Source organism: Notamacropus eugenii, chromosome 3 (genome assembly GCF_028372415.1).
Source record: "Notamacropus eugenii isolate mMacEug1 chromosome 3, mMacEug1.pri_v2, whole genome shotgun sequence".
NCBI lineage: Eukaryota > Metazoa > Chordata > Mammalia > Diprotodontia > Macropodidae > Notamacropus > Notamacropus eugenii.
Window position 1 is genome coordinate 11,309,993 of NC_092874.1, and position 17,505 is coordinate 11,327,497.

At 39.9% G+C, this 17,505-nt stretch overlaps 1 protein-coding gene across 16 annotated transcripts in view; it reads left to right on the forward strand.

Annotated features, from left to right (window-relative positions):
* Positions 1–17,505, forward strand: part of HDAC9 (histone deacetylase 9) — an 885,788-nt gene that overhangs the window by 617,953 nt on the left and 250,330 nt on the right. For all 16 annotated transcript variants that reach the window (XM_072650844.1, XM_072650846.1, XM_072650845.1 and 13 more), the window contains one exon: positions 6,186–6,235. In XM_072650844.1, coding sequence (XP_072506945.1) covers positions 6,186–6,235 — 50 coding nt within the window. The remainder of the gene's footprint in view (positions 1–6,185; positions 6,236–17,505) is intronic.

A 17,505-nucleotide genomic window follows, 5' to 3' on the forward strand; every position in this document is an offset into this window, starting at 1 on the left:
GTAGCTGGGAGTAATGGTGATGGGGGAATCTTCTCTTTTGCTCATATTTCTGAGCCTTCCAAGGGACTGCTGACAGTGGGGCTTCCAGACCCATCCTTCTTTCCTGTTAGGCCGCATTTTTTTCTTTCAATTATTTCATCTGTCTCACTGGGAGAAAGCAAAACAAAACAGAACAAAATGAGGAAGAAAGAGAAAGAAAAAAGAGAGAAAGGAAGAGTGAAAGGAAGAAAGAAAGGAAAGAAAGAAGGAAGAAAGAAAACCACCTATGGCATATGAAAAGGGTTTACATTTTTTTCTCATAATCTTAATTTACTATTTGGACACTGGGAGCTCTCTAAAAATGCATATCAGATCACTTTTTGGTCTGCATTGGTGAAGGGAATTTTCACATTCAGAGGACCTCTCTCCAAAGAAATTGCAGATTTGCCCCTTCCCCCAAAAAGTCTTTGCAAACATAAGCAAAACTATACAATATGTTCTATATTCTTTACTAAAATTACTTTTCAAATTGTATGTGTTATGTGGCATACCTAATATAGTCATAAAAGTAAAATATCTCAGGGAATGACTGAGAAAAAGTATAGGGAAAAGACACTCCTCTTCTTTGGTAGTTGACATCACAAATAGGTCCAATTAGATTCGGTTCCGAATTCTATGTGGCATGCACATCACTGCATCTCAAATGTGGGATAGAAATACTCAGTTTCTTTCTAATGTGAGAACATAATGAACATGGGAAATGTGCCTAAGATTAGAAAATCACTCTTTATTCCTTTTGGGGGGAAGAGGAATCTGGATCCATGATAGCAGTATTGCTCTGAGCTCCCAATGTAGAAACTCCCTCCATCAATGCAGATGTGCTACTTGTCTGAGACTTAGAACAATACAGACATGTCCGTAGCTCTTGAGAGATTGAGTGTCTTGAAACCAGGAGTTCATGATAATGAAGCTAGTTCCCTAGCATAGTTCTTCTTATTGATTGATTATTAATATTAACCATTTCTTAACCAAACAAGTATTGAATAATAGTGATTGTTAATGAAAGCTGCAGTATTTTCTGAGGGAGTCAAAATTTAAAATATTAAAATGATCCAGTTATTTGGAATCATCACATGCATTCACTCTAAAACAGCTGCTCAAACTATTGGGTTACCTCAACAAACAGCAAGCAACTCCCACCAAGGCTTTAATTCAATTTTACTCTAAAACAGAAATGAGTGATTTTGGCCTGAGTAATTCTAAAGGGAATATAAGACCCTGATGTTGAGAAACAGGCATCTTTCTGTATAAGAGCAAGGAAAAATCAATGGCCAGTCAATTGTACAGGTGCCCTGCTCTTCTATGAATTGGGTGGCAGCCCTCAAATCAGCATTTCAGGGGAAATTTTGGTGGAGTGTTGTATGGAAGTTACAGGTTATTAATTTCATGGATTAAAAACTTGTGACCTATTCATCTGTACATACAAGAATGAACCTAACTTTACATGGCCTAAATGGCAGAGACTTTTCCCCACTTTTTCAAGACAAGACATTCCCTGTGTTTTCACAGACTCATTCATTGAACTGTGTGGGGTGCCTCAAGCCAGGGATGTAACTGGCTGTGTTGACTCCTGGGGCTGCTTGGAATACATTAGGAAAAGTAGTACCCAGTGTGTCCTTACCAGGACAAACTACATGAAAGGCAACCTCAAATCAGTTTTGTAATTCATGATACAAAAATACAGCCGAGGTAATTAAGCGGTCAGTTGAACAGGAAGTAGAATTAGCAGCTTCTAGTGTTGGGGTGCTTTTTGGGGGTTTAGGTTGAGTGTTTTGCATCATTTACATTTTAGAATTTGGGGAAAAGTTTCATTTGACTCACCCTAGGGATGGTTTCCTTCAAAGTACTTTGTTTGCTGTAGAATCTTGGAAATTAATAGCTTTATATCCAGACAATAATACAGGATTCCAGTAAATCAAATGGAGATATCTGTCTGAATTCTGTTGGACTAATATACCTACTTACAACTGGATGTTGTTGTTTTCTTTTAAATGAAGGTCAGGATGTAATAGAATCCCAACCAGAGCCACAACTTTTATTCTTTGCTCTCCTCAAACCAAGCAATCCCAAACTGGAGGTTAGGCTGGATCAGATTTGGGGAGAGATGGCTAAAAGACATCAGGTTCACTGGGACTAGCTTGTACTGATTTTGTATGAGGTCTGTGAGAAGTTTGAAAGCACGCAACAGCGCTTTCAACTTTTTAAAAATAAAAATAAAATAAAATAAAAATAAAATAATTTAATAAAATTATAAATAAAATAAAAGGAATAAAAACATATGCCCAGGAGGAGATTGGAGGTTAAGCATAAATGTTGTCTCTTTTACGTGAAAGATTTGTAATTTTACGGGCGATCATCATTTTAAAAATTCTACCATGTTATGGAAATGACTGTTTTATTTCATAAATTAAAAACAAAATTAAAAACAATTTCAGAGGTATGATTTGGAAAAGCACAACTGGTAATTAAGTAGATGATTTTTAAGAAACACAAAAAAATGATTTTTAAAAAGAACACTTTTCTGGCATTGTTCTTGGAGTTAGTCAAAAGTGGAATAAGGAATTTCCCCAGTCTTTATTACCTATGTGACCTTATGAGAGTCACTTCTGCTTTGTGGACCTCAGTTTTCCTTATATGTAAAAAGAAAAGATGGACTGTGTGACTTCTAAGTTCTCACTGAGTGCTAAACTTATGATCTTATTAAAGTTCTATCAGTAACTCAAGGGAGGAGATGGATGTAATTATTTGCTATATCGTGTCATGAAACAAGCATTTGGAAATAAATAAAATCTTAGGTCACTAAGATAGATTTTAATATTTAACTGATATTCTGAAAACCGTAGTTTTCAGGGGTCACAGGATTCAAACATGAAGACAGGCTACTGACCCATTTCATTAGATCGTGCCCTGATTTTGATATTCCAGGAAGATATGGGTGGTACTAGGAAAATCAAAGAAAGGTTCAGAATCAAATGCTGCTAAAAGTTAAGGTAAATGATTTCTCATTTTCAAGCAACATTAGTCTTGATGACAGTGACAAGACTCCGAGATTCTTCACTCGATGCCCAATGATTTCTTGTCAGTTTTTCAGAAACCAGTGTTTCTTTTTTTCTCTAAGTGAAAATTTTCTTTCTCTTTAAACTTAGTCAGAATTCTCCAGGTAGTGCAGTCCTGTAGGACGAGCCTTTCCTCTGCTGTCAGAGCTCTGGCTCTTGCTACCTTTGTAACCTTGGGTATACCAATTAACTTCCTTTCCCCTCAGTTTCTTCAAATGGAAAATTGAGAAGGGATTGGCTTTTACGTCCTTTCCAGCTCTCAATCTGTGACTCTTTGAATACCAACTTAATACTCAAGGCTACCCACCTATTGTCACTCTTACTACAAGTTTTTTTTTTCATTTTCACATATAGTATATTACTGGAAAATATTTTCATTTTTCAACTGTTTTAAAATTTGTCTTACTTTGGGGCTTACATAATGTTCACAGCAGTATTATCTCCATGTCACATCCCTCTAATATAATATTTCTCTTCCCCAAAAGTGTTATATATGATTCAGATTGAATGTAGACAAACATACAACATATATAATCTATATTTGGGGCATGTAAAGAAGGCAGTTTTTCTCTGTATAAGAAAACAAGGGAGGTATCATTTCTGTTGTAAGGTAATGATTCTTCAGTTGGTGAGTGCCATCAGGATATACATAGGGGTAAAATAGGGAGACTGAACAGATCATTGAAAGATTGATCAATGTTTTTCTCCCATTCTTCTGAGAACATCAGGCTTGGATACTAGATTGCCACCTATAATTATTCTCCAAAGAACCTGGCATTAGGATGCCCCTTCCTTCTTGACTGCCAAAATTTCCATCACCCCAGGAATGGGTAGGTCTCAGCCTATATGGATGATACCATGCCCCATGGCGTGGTGATGGACCACTCAGTCAAATCAGTTTTAAAAATCCATCATATTCTCTTGCTACAAGAAGAATGGACTTTTGTCTAATTTTTTGGAGTCTTTGATGCCATGCAGATATCATTGAGGGAGAAAAAAACTTCCCTCGATTCTTTACGGTGCTTCTCAGTCCTTTCTTTGTGGGAGTAAGTGACATTACACAGTCTTCCTCACTATTACAGTATATTCCTTGAAAAGTCTTCTCTGACTACCAAGTGAACGCCTTAGGAAATCTCTTGACATGCAGAAATATCTATGTGTGTCTTATTCCTCATGTCAATATTCCCATTTTAAATTGTAGGCCAATAGATTTCTTTTCCATCAGCTTCCCATCTGGCTTTCAAATAGTATTCTAGTCCTTACTAGAATTATCTCATTGGGGTGTCTAAATAGTCCTCCCCACCTCCTTCTTGGACCAGCTTTCACTCCATTTCCCATCTGTTAGGAATTGAATTTTAAAAAATCTACTCAGATAATTTACTGTTTTCAAAATAGCCTTTCTTATCTGTCACTGAAGCTTGCTAAGGCCTTGGCTCACATGGAATGAGAACCCCTCTCCCCCAAATCTGTTTTTAATTTGGGTTATGTTGTTTGTATTGATCTGTACTGGGACCACTGAAGTGTGTTGGGATTAGGAGTCTGTATTCATGGTACAATTCCATCACTGATTGGCTAGGTGACCACTCTTTGACATAGATTCCTCATGTGGGAGAGGCAAATGCCCTTGGCCTTCCTCTTCATTAGAGGATGCTTTCAAGGATCCATGATTCCTTTGATGTGGGGATTTTCTTCACTGACGGGTACATAACTTCCTCCTAAGTTGTTGTAACCAAAATTAAAAAACCAACAACAACAAATCATTCATCTGATGATGACCTACTCCTTGTTCATGAGTGTCTTCATACTTAGCTAGGCTGATCATTGAGTGAAAAACACACAGTCCACCCTCAGCTCTCACCTGAAGCTTTACATATTTATGAAGTCGGAGAATCATATACTTAGGGTTGGAAGGGAACTTAGTCCAACCATTTCATTTTACATTTGAGGAAACTGAGGTTAAGAGAAATGGAATGATGATCAATGAGATTATATTTGTGACGCCCTTAGCATAGTACATGGCACATGGTAAATATTTAATAAAACCTTGTTCCTTCCCTCCCCTGCCCAGGATTATCAGTATTCAATAGCCGATCCAGAATTGGAACTCCGCTTGTGTGATAACAAGTATTTCCATTATATCCCTGTTGCTAGTATCTGTGAAAACTTGTATCCCCTTGGTAGATGCTTCAAGAATCCCCATTGTCAGATGAGGAAATGATGGCATTCTTCAGCAGTTTTCTGTAGCTATTCAGTTATCTCTAGACATTAAATAAATGAAGGAAAAAACTGGATTCATGGTCGGATGAGGAGTCCTCCATTAGTGAGTTTGTGTGACTACTACTGAATCTTCTTTCTACCTGATGCGATTTTGTCTCAAAAAAACCCATTAGGAGGAGTGTTTAATAAACATGGACCTTGGCCACCTCTGAAATATGCACCAGAAAAGTGGGTCTGCATGTTTTATAAAATGTTGTTTTGAAGCATATGGAAAGAGACAATCCTTTGATCAGTATCACTGGCCTAAAATGCCATGCCAAAGTAAGACATTCCATGGATAATCAAGCTATTTAAATTGAACTCTAAAGCAAACTGAACACTTGAAATTCAGAAATTGGATGCATGGATAATTTTTAAATCATGGTAAAGTATACTTTGCATATATAAGCAGGAGTTAGAAATTTTGTGTATGAAAATCTACCCTCTCCAATGCACATGCTCTGGAGTACCTGCATGAATAATAAGCTATCATATGTACTTCTAAAAGGGACACCTAGTCAAGCAAGAGCTGATAGAGTCCTGGATGTAGTGAGAAAGTTTAGATTCAGGTCAAAGGGCCACACTTGAGGACTGAGAAGGCCACATGAGGCCTCGAGGTTGCAGATTCCCTACCACTGGGCCAACCCATCTAACCTGTCTAAGCCTCAGCTTGTACATAGCAAACATGAGAGCATTGGAATGAACAGCCTCTAGCAACCCTTCCAGTTCTCAGTTTATCTTAGAATTTACCTTCAATACCATGTGCCAAAAGAAAATGCTGCTCTGACCTTGGCGACTTGTGTTCACTTCTGTTCTTTCTCTTTCCTTCCCCAGGGGACTCATCACAGAAGGCCTTCTCCTTGCTGCCTTGCGGTGGACTTGGGGTAAGGATGAGATTTTGTGTTTTAAACTCACAAGGAACATGGCTTCCCCCACCTAGCTTCCATTGATGCTCAGGCTGCTGCTCTTTCTTGGTGAAGCCTCCTTTGGAATTTGAGCAGAATCAGAAGAGACTTAAATCCAACTTGGCAGCTAAATTAACTTTTCAAGGAGCTGAAACCAAAAGAGCTCAGCCCATTATATTCCAGATGAAAATGGCCTGGGCTTCAGAGTATGGTGCATTCTGGGAAATAGTGCTTGATACCCCATGGGGCTATTTTGTGGTTTTCAACCTAAATAATTAATATAGGCTTTTTGACCTGGAATATTTATACCACATCTAAAGGACACGTTTGTTTTGATCTGATGTATAAACAAGGATCTCTTAAAGTCTGTATGTTCTCAGATCATACTTAAAGCACTCTAGTAAACTAATTTCGGCATTAGAAAGGCAATAAAAAGGCCACTATTTGAGAACTTAGAAATAATACTTAAAATATACTTCCTCCCGAGAAAGTAAAATACTGATCAATCTGATATTTTCATTTCCTTCTTTCCTTTTCAATGAAGATAGTGTTGTCAAGGAGAGGTAACTCTTTCCCTTCCTTGAGTCCCCATTCTCCATGCTAGCTTTGTGACTCTGCTTTCTGATACCAACACTGAATGGGACCACAGAAAGCATGGTGTTGATGGGCATCTATATGTGGCCAAGCTGGTGATGTTTCTCATAGAAACATCCCACGGATTTGATCTTCATAAAGAACCCTGAAGTTGCTGTAGATTAGTAACAACAATATCTCCTGGGTCTTGGTTTCCAATTTTTAGAGTCAAAACTAGGGGGTCACAGGACTTTGTTCTGGGACTTGAAATGTAGAGATAGTAGTGGTGATTCTTCAGTAGTGTGGAAACAAAAGAACTTAGTACTTAGTTGGTGAGACTAAAAATGGGGAGTACCAGATACCTGGTTGGGTTGAGCTTCTCTATCCTCCCCCCATTTAAGCATCAGCAACAAAAATGAGTGAAAGATCTGAAGATGCTTTGTGTAACTTGTCCCTGTCTTAAAAATTCTGAATTACAGATCTGCTAGTGTGGTCTCTGAAGTAACTCAGTGGATGGACTTGCTTGGTGTACTATACCTCGACTTCTTTCCCTACTATGGTGCTCCTAGGTTATTAGGACAGAATTATTGTTGTTTAGGTTATTGCTAAGACATAAACTATGTGGTAATATAGCTTCAGACTGATAAAAATACATGCTTAACACACCTAAGAATAATCTCTCGGGGGAAATATGTGTTTCATTGATTTCTGCTCTCACTTTCTGACATCTGACATAGTCATTTTAATGAAACTTAAATTCTGTTCAGTGAATATTTCCCAAGCATCTACTATGTGAAAAATATTATGTCAGGTTCTGTAGGTACAAGGATAAATATCAACCTGATCTTTCCTTGTAGATCTCTCTTTCTCTTGGAAATAGAGAGGCAGGCGGGAGGTTAGCATGGACCCAGTTTGGTCTCTAGGAATGTATGCTCAGAGAGAACAAAACTGGAGAAACCTTGTTGTGGCAGGTGCTATCAGAGCTGGACTTTCAAGGAATCTAAGGACGTTGAGAGACAGGGATGTGAAGGAACATTTGGGGGTGATCATTGGCTTGTGAGGGTTCCAAGGTGGACAAAACTGACCCATCAATAGAGAAGACTCCAGTTCTGTGCTCACTGGTCTAAAAATTTTCTTTTGAGAGCTAGAAGAAGCATGGTGGTGATGATCTTGAAGAGACTCAACTTGGTCTAGTCCTTCTAAGCTCCACCAGAAGTAGCTAGACATTCTGAGGAATCCGTGTACCCCTGTAAAGCTCTGAGGTATTCAAGGACCTCCTGAATGACTGTCTTTCTTGGACATGACTCTATACTTACCCTTTTAAGACAGACCATACCATAAAACACTACATCCATGTACAGTATACATGCTGTTGCAGATTGTGGCAATCCAGAGATTCTCAGAGGAGCAGAGATACACATGGGATGGCACCCTTGGGAAGGTTGTGCCTACTGCCATAGCTCCCTGGGATTTGCCTGCACCAACCCAAATAACCTTAAGCCTTGGAATGTTTCTTGGGAGTTTCCCAGGCGTTATAATTAGTATCATCTTAGAATTCTGAGTTTTATATATAGATCCACTTTAGCCTGAAATGGTTTAGATAAATTCCTATAGGACCATCAGGTAGACTCATTAGAGACCTTGTCCTTAGAGCATTCTTGGTCATTCTAATCCCAGCACCACATTTGTCATATAGTAGGTGTTTAATAAATGCTTCTTGATTAATTGTTTGACAGGCATTATACTGATGAGCTGAAGAAACTGAGGATGTTTATCAAGAAAAGAAAAGAATTAGGGAGGGGCAGAATATTTGTCTTCTAGTCTTTCAAGGGCTATTGCTTGGAAAAAAATATTATACTTGTTTTGTGTGTCCACAGAGGGTAGGTCTAGGAAGAACGGGTGGAAATTACAGAAAGGTAGACTGAGGCATGATATCAAGAACTGAAATATTCCCTAACAACAAGAACCATCTTTAAATGGAATAGCTATTTTAGGAATGTTGGGGTCACCCTCCTTGAAGGCTTAAAGGTAGGAATTGGAAGACCCAAGCAAAGACTGGGGAATCACTTCTGTATGTTACAGAGAGGATTCTTTGGGATTCTTTTTGAACTTTGAGTGGGTCAAGTTGGCCCTGGAGGTCTGTTGAGAAATTTCTGTAATTCTGGGAAATGGAAAGACCTCCTTTCTCAATGGCTCTTCCAGGGGCGCAGGGCACACAATGCCACAGCTGAATTCGACTGAAAAGGATAAGACTTCAGGAGCTCCTAAGTTTCTTTGTTGTGGTTAAGATTTCAGCTGAGGCCAGTGGATCTCTGAGTTGCCTCATATGCATGGAGAGGTTGCATGCATTGTAAGTTATGCAGCTGTGGTGCCATAGAGCTAGAAAGAATTTCAGAGGCCCTTTTGACCGGCCCCCTAATTTTATAGAGGAGAAGAGAGAGGCCCAGGAACGTGAAGCAAAGATAGTAAGTGACCTAAATGAGATTTGAACCCAGGTCTCCTGACTCCAAATGGGGCTACTGTACCACCCTATCTTTAGGAGTCTGGATAACGAAGTTGGTAATGAAGGGAAACAGGAAACAGACGCCCATCCACAAAGGCCTTGGCTCCAACTGTGCCAAGTGTCTCCCTAAAAATAGCATTGGCGCCCCTGCCCATCTGACCTGCCGCTGTGTGAAGAAATCTTGAAATCATTTCTCAGCCTTGTTCCCCCCTTTCCTTGATAGGCCCAAAAAACCGCAAGAGCAAGGACGAGCAGGCTTTTATGATAATGTCGTCATCAGCTTCCAGCTTCAAAAGCTTCTGCGGCTTTTGAGTTGTCATTTATAACTTGGAACTGAATCGACCCATAATTCCCCTGATACACTTAGAGAAATTGATAACAGACCCCAGGCTTCTTTTATAGCTCCGAGGAGGCCGCTCCAATCACATCACTATTGGCAGGCAATATTATTTTTTGACATGGTTGTAAAAGTATAAAGAGGCTTATGGCATTTGTTTAGATGAGCAGTGGGCTCTCAAGCTGTGCAGGGGTTTATGGGATGCGATTAGGGAGCAGCCCAGGGAATATGGTGTTTGCAAACAGGATATGATTTTATATAAGTTTGGGTTTCAGGCCCTCTTCCCCAGGGGCTACCCTGCCGACAGCAGAGAATTCCACTTTTATCATTCGGCAGGCAGGCTTCCAGTGCCAAGAGGCCAGAAAATAAACCAGGTCCGTGGGCAGTGTCAACCCTCGAAACTGAAGAGAAGAGAGAGCAATTCCCTTGGTGGAACAGAGGGTAATGTGAAGCAGGGATGGGCTGCAGACATGCTCAAGATGTGCCAAGAAGAGGTCGGAGAGATGGGGTTTCACAGAGTCGCTTTTGCAGCATGCCCTCGATCAATATGGAGACCTGGGGCCAGATTTTCATTAACCAACATCACTTCCCCTCCTCACATTCAATTTGAGTACACCTAGACTTGACACTTTATGCTAATGATATGACATCATTCGTGTTGGGGGTTGGGAGGCAGAGAGAATCTGGGGCTCATTTTCATTGTAACTGGAGTTCTTTCAGGGTATGGTATGGATGGAAGAGATACCGCCAAGATAGAATTGGCAGAACTTTGAAGCTGATTTGGATGGGGGGGGAGGGAGAAGTGTGGGGAGTTAAAAAAATGACCCCAAGGTTTTAGGCCAGGATAGAGTGGTGTTGGGTGGTATTGTCATGCAAAGAAAAATTCTATTTTTCAGCTCTTACAATACTTGCACTCTTATTTACTGATGTTAAATATGTTTTGATTGACCTCTGATCTTATCTATGTTGGTATTTCCTCCACTGGTGCAATTTTTAATCTGTCCATACCTTCTCATCTTGTGCAACCCTTCATGGCAGAGGCTTGGGAAAGGGGAGGGTGATCTGTCCATTATAACCTTTCTTGACATTTCATGTATGGTCGTGGAATATATGGGCTGTTGATGACTTATTTCATGCTCTTTCTTTGGGCAGACTTGCCTTCCTTTTCAATTATGCAGCTCTATGATGATGTTCTAGACATCCAATGTTTTCCATGTTTCTGGGTTGATTTTATTTTGTTGTTCCCACATGGCGCCCAGCCCCCACCCCCCTACCATGGCCATTGGTGCTATAATCATTTTGAGGGGCTTTTATGTGGCCCTTTAAGGTTTGCCACACATCTGACATATCCATGCATTTCATTTGATCCTCCATGCTCTGATCTGGTGCCTGCTGGCTGCCCTCAATAATAATTAATTAGATGGAAGCTTGATACAGTAGAAGGTGTCATAGAACCTGGGTTCAAATACTCTCTGTGAGTCTTTCTACCCATAAAAACACAGGCAAGTCACTCGACCATCATGAGCCTTGGTACTGTACAATGAGGAGTGTGGATTTGATGGCCTCTATGGCCCTTCTGCTTCTGCACCCAGTGATCCTGTTGTCTAGGACTTCTAGTAAAGAGAATAAATAGAGGAAAATGGTTGCTAAAAAGATGGGCTTTTGTATGTTGGGGAGAAGTCTGAGGCATCATAAGCATCATACAACTTCTCCAAGGCATTCTGGCCTGCTCTCTGCCTCTTGACTCATTGTCAGCCCTAAGGCTATTCTGATAGACTGGTTCTATGGGTCCACCCAACATAGCCCAGACAATAGACATCCTTCATCCCGTTGAGCTTTCTTTGTTGGTCACTGACCAATGTCATTGGAATGATCATGAATGTGATTTGGGTGACTGCCATATTCTGATGAAGGCAATTCTATCATCTGTAAACAGATCAGTCTGGAGGACCACACCATATAAGGGGAATCTCACTTCCTCTTGAACTCTGTTCTGAACATATGTCAAATGACTTTGGGGAGCATTTCTGTCCCTTGTTCATGATTTCCTTGATATTAATAAGATAGACCCCAAATATATACATTTAAAAGCATAGAATGTTAAGTAAAAGGGGACCTTAGATGGTATCTAGTCTCAACTGTCTCTAAATTCCCTTATGATTATCTAATCTCTGTCTGATTACCTATAATGATGGAGAATTCAAGTCACAAGACAATTTATTACATATCATGACCACTGTAATTGGTAGAAGCTCTAAATTACATGGTACTGAAATCTGTATCCCTTTAATTTCTATGCATTGGTAATTCCACATCTTGTTTGACAGGTGAGCTGTCAAACATACAATCCATTTACTAAGACCACATTCTAATACCCTCAGATAGAACCAGTTCTCAAAGCAGGTAAACACAGTTCAGGCAGATAAAGGCTGACAAGAAGCAGGTTGAAATCACTGGGCAAGGAGGTTTCCTAGAGTCTCAGGACCTCTCCACCAATGGCCTAAAATGATTTCTCTATTCTTCTTGTTCAAAGTGCCCACATCTGGGTCTTAGGTCAATCTAATGGGTGCAAAGGTCATCCAAGCTATCGCAAGTCTGTGCCATGATTTTGTTGTTCACAATAGTAATAACTTGGGTTGTGAAAGTGTATGTGTGTGTGTGTGTGTGTGTGTGTGTGTATGATGGCACTCACATCACCTCAGTTCAACCAGCATCCTGACCCACAGCGTTAATGACACTGAACCTATGAATAACCTTAATTGCTTGTTCCCATGACAGTTGTCAACATACCTAAAGACAGCTATCATGCCTCCTTACTTCTTTCAACTCTTTTCTCCATGCTAAATAACTCTAATGCAAGACTGTTGTAATTGGAGACAGGAAAGAATGAATTTCAAATCCTATCTCATAAATTCATAAACTTGGAGTGCTGTGCAAATTACTTGGGACAAGCAATAATTGTGATGTTGGCTTTATTTTTGATAATAATAGTGAGCTGTGTGCTCCTGTTGATACTGCATTGACTCAGAATGTCTCACCCTAGCCAGATGAGCTCAGTTTTCACACCTTTAATTAATTCTCTGTCACTTGGCTGTGGTATTTTGCACCATACAGAGGTGTTTCATTGTGTTTTTAAAGAAATATATTACTCCTGGGAAATGTAGGAAACTTATGGCTCTTGGAGAATATACTTCAGTGACTGCTGGAGATATTACAGTGGTCATAGCTGTGGATAAATACAGCCCTTCAAGACTCATCCAAGTTCACAGTGAAATATAATCACCAAGGCACAAAATAAACTTTTTTTAAAATTGAAAAAGTAAAACAAAAAGCAAATGTCAAGAACTGACATACTATCGCTGAAAGATAGTTTACTCAATTCTCAGAAAACAAACCAAGAGCTTCAGGGGACCTGATGACTGGTTGGGGTTATTTTTGATTTCTGCTGTGTGGGATATGATTTTTGAAGACGAGACATTAGCAACCAGACCAGTGGCAGTGGGGGGAAGGCTGCTGTCTTCTATTAGAAAAAGATACTTGTGAATGAGATAATGCAACATTGGAATGTTGAAGATTGGGGAAAGGTAATTTTTAGGTATGGTACATTTCATGGTGCCCCATTCACACTGTCCTCAGTAGGTGACTACTGTATCTCCTCTCAGAGTTCTGGGAAATTCTGACAGAGGGGGGAAGTTTCTTTCTAATGCAATAACTCATGAGCCCCCACCAGTGTGTTTCCTCCCATGCTTATCCGCTGATATCAATTAATCAAATTTAATTGAATTCTATAAACACACTTATATTATATATTTATATAATTTATATTATGTTATGTTTTGATGGAGTAGTCAGTGCAGATAAAATATCCTCCCAAAAAGTTCAGTGACAAAATCTCCCATTAGTACACAGAGTTCAGGAAGAAATTGCCTCAAACTTAGAGATCACATGTAGCAAAGGGATAATAACTCCCTGATCTTGGTTTCTGAAAGCCCTTTTCTGCTGTTTGTGGGAGTACTCATAAAATTCCACTTAGATATGACCTAGTATCTTTTGACCTCTTGTGGAATCTAGATGCTGATTCTTTTCAGTATGTCTGATTTGGAATCAACCATTAACTCATGAACCGAATCAGTTGTTCTGGAGATGATGCTAGGACTAGGATACTAATGTGAAGTCCTAAATGCTTCAATATTCTGACCTCCTCTGGTCAAGGGAAAGTGATGAGACTTAGGCTGAGCCTCCTTCAGCTACACATCCCCCAGCAATTCCTTCTCAGGTGTTTGACTGGAAGTTTCCCCACAATTAAGCTGCAGGGTAGCCAATGACCTTATTTCAAACCAACTTTCTGGTTTTATACAAGCCCCACAGAAAATGGATAAGTCTCTTGAGGCATCCACACAGACGTAGTTGAAATGCACTTAATGGACTGATTCAAAGCTAGTTCAAGATGTCACACATAGTTTATTTTTAAGATTGGCTGATCAAATAGAGATGTAATCTTATCTAATAAAGGTAGCAGGCCTAAATGGGGTATGGTGATTGATTAAATTAATTAATTGATTAAATCAACCTCTGTCATTGTGCACTAATGAAACCCACTGGTTTATTTAAGCCTGTAACAAAACTTGTCAGAAGAAATCCAGATGAGCCTCTAATATCCAGGTGTCTTTATTAGACTATACAACATTAAAGGAGATTTGGGGGGAGGGGATTTTTTGTCTTCCAGGGATCCTGGTAGTGTTCTTCCCATTGGGGGAATATTGAATATGGATAAAATATTGCTATATTAAGAGGCAGAATTGTTCTGGAATTACAGAAGCTCTTAAATAGAGATGGAACAGTATAGGACCACCTTGTACCATGCTGTGTGCCATGCATTGTTAAGAAATTCACCCAAGAGGTGGAGTTATCAATTCAGTGGCCTAGGATCTGGCTGATTTAAACCTTACTGAAAAACTATAGTCTTGGATAAACGGTCTGTTCATTAAATAGATACTAAATTTCCAACATTAGAAGTGGATCAACTTGTGGATGTTTATGTGGATAAACTTAGATGGATAAACTTATAAATTTGAGGCTCAACATTATAAAACAAATGATTCCAGAAAAAGGAAGGCATTTTATACATGAAAAGTTTTTCAAAGGCAAAGGAATTCTAAGAGTTGATGTACATTCAGTGAATTTAATTATTTTAGCTTGTCCCATATAGTCTAAGAGCTGTGTGAACACATACAAATCACAACTTCTTTGCATCTCAATTCCCTAATGATTAAATTAGAGAAAATACCACCTACTATGTTTATCTTGGCAGCTAGGTGGTGAAGTAGGTAGAGTGCTGGGCCTGGAGTCAGGAAGACCTGAGTTCAAAGCTGGCCCTAGACATTGAACTAGCTATATGACCCTGGGCAAGTCGCTTTACCCTGCTTGCCTCAGTTTCCTCATCTGAAAAATGAGCTGGAGAAGGAAATGGCAAACGACTCTAGTATCTTTGACAAGGAAATGCCCAGTGCGGGCCCAAAGAGTCAGACATGACTTAAAGGGCCATCATCAACAGTAGCATGTTTATCTCCCATGGCTCCTGTGAGCACTGAGAGAGATGGTACGCATAAAGCAGTATGAAAATGCCTGCTGTCTTTATCACTGTCTTCTTCTGCTTCCTCTTCACCTTCCTCTTCTTCATCTGGGTCTCTCTCCTCCTCTTCCTCCTCCCCACTAAGGGTGTACTGAACAACAACCACCCACAAGTCTTAGTCTTCTTTTCTCTACTCTCACATCAAGTTGCCTTGTTGAGGTCATTAGAGCCTTTTGTGCAGACCCGGGTTCGAGCCTCCTTGTTTTCCTCTCTTTTCTACAATCTGTACTCCACATGATTGCTAAGGTAAAGTCCTGGACATTTCACTCCACTGTTTCCAAATCTTTAGTAGCCTCCTGTAGATTTTAATAAAAACTGCATTTGAAAGTCTTCCTTAATCTGACCCCAGCCTGCTTTTTCAGGCTTGTTTCACATTACTAACTTTCATGAATTTGAACTTCTGATCGGCCTGGACCATTGACTTTTCCCTTAAAATTGAAATCTAGCTCCTTTCCCCACACCTTCTGGCAGGTTGAATCCGAAGCATGGAATGCATCTGCCCTCTCACATCCAGCTGGCAGTGCATTTGACATAGAATAAATCTGAGAACTAAAAGGGACCTCTGAGATCTGCTTGCTGAACTCTCTCCTTTGACAGATGAACAGGCTTTGAAATATTAGGGGACTTGCTCAAGGTCATACAGATAGTGAGTAGCAGAGCCAAAATTCAAATCAGATCCTTTCTCCAAACCCTGCATTCTTTCCCTTGAACCACATTACCACTCCATTGTTGTGTTGTGTATTTTTTTTCACCCTCTCAGTAAACCATAAATTCATAGAAGGCAGGGGATGTTTCATTTTGGTTATAATCACAGCACCTCGATGGCAGCTACTGGCATCTAGTAGATGGTTCCTACATGTCTGCTGGACAATCCCATCGAAATGGATTGGGGAACAGGGCAAAGATCCAAGCACAGATCCTCTTCACTACACATCCAGGCTCCCCAATTTGAACAACTTTTAAAATCAGTGTTCATTTCCAACCTTGCTATTGGCATAAGGTGTTGATTCTTTATTCTGCCCCTCTGTTGTTTGTCATTGTACATAATGTGGGGCAGATTTCGCCCAAATTACATTCTGCTTATGTAATAGCCTTTGGTGGGGGCTTCACTTCAAAATGGCCACTTGTAATCAAGGCTTGGTTTCTTTGAGCGCTATCGAGAGTCATATCTACAATTCCCTAGTATTCTACTAGAATAGGTCCTGATTTAGAATAGTCTCTTCCTCCCCCATCTAACCGTAGTCAACTTTTCTTAGCTTCCAAGACTTGGATGCCGCCAAGATCAGCATGTGGAAAGTGGAGATGAAGTGTGCTGTCCGTCTGTGGCCAGTAACAGAATCACCATGGGGTATTCTTTCATGTGGCTGATTCCACAGAGATATCAGATTGCCCTAAACTTGGAGAATATGGTAGAAAATAATCTGATGGAAGGCAGGGAATTCCTTCTGAGTCAGAAGGGGAATTTTCAGTAACTCTGTCTGCCTGTAGTCACTGAGAATAGAATGCTTAATGTGTGGAGAAACAGAGGTCCATTGTCTCATGACTCTGAGCTGGGGCAGAGCTCCCTGGGAACCTGGGACCCTAGCACGGGAGGCAGAGAAGGCCATGAAAATGGCAAAGCCAAACCTGCTTCTTCCTGCACCTAGCTGCACCATCCATGCTGCTGGCACAGGCAGGCTTGCTAGAGATACTTTGGCATCATTGGAATTAGATACAATGGGATGTATTGGGAATGGATCTCATGGAAGAAAAACTTACTTGGTTCAAAAAACCATCTATAACTTCATATTCTCTTGGTTTAAAAATGAGACAACTTCTATGTGCTCTCCAAACAAGTTTCACAGTAGGTGTGTATATATCTCCATCTATATCCATAGTTTGCTGTTACTGATCATTTCTTTTCAGTTGTGCCCAACTCTTCAAGACCCTATTTGAGGTTCTCTTGGCAGAAATACTAAAGTGGTTTGCTGTTTTCTTCTCCACTTCATTTTACATTTTTACACACATGTGTATGTGTATGTATGTGTATGTATACATGTATATACATAGATGCATATGTACATATGCATATCTATCTATACACATCTATCTATCTATAACATATTCACACACACATACACATGCGCTATTGATAATACTCAAGGAAGTCAACCATTGATTTCAGGCACATTTTCAAGTGAACATAAACCCATATTTATATGTGT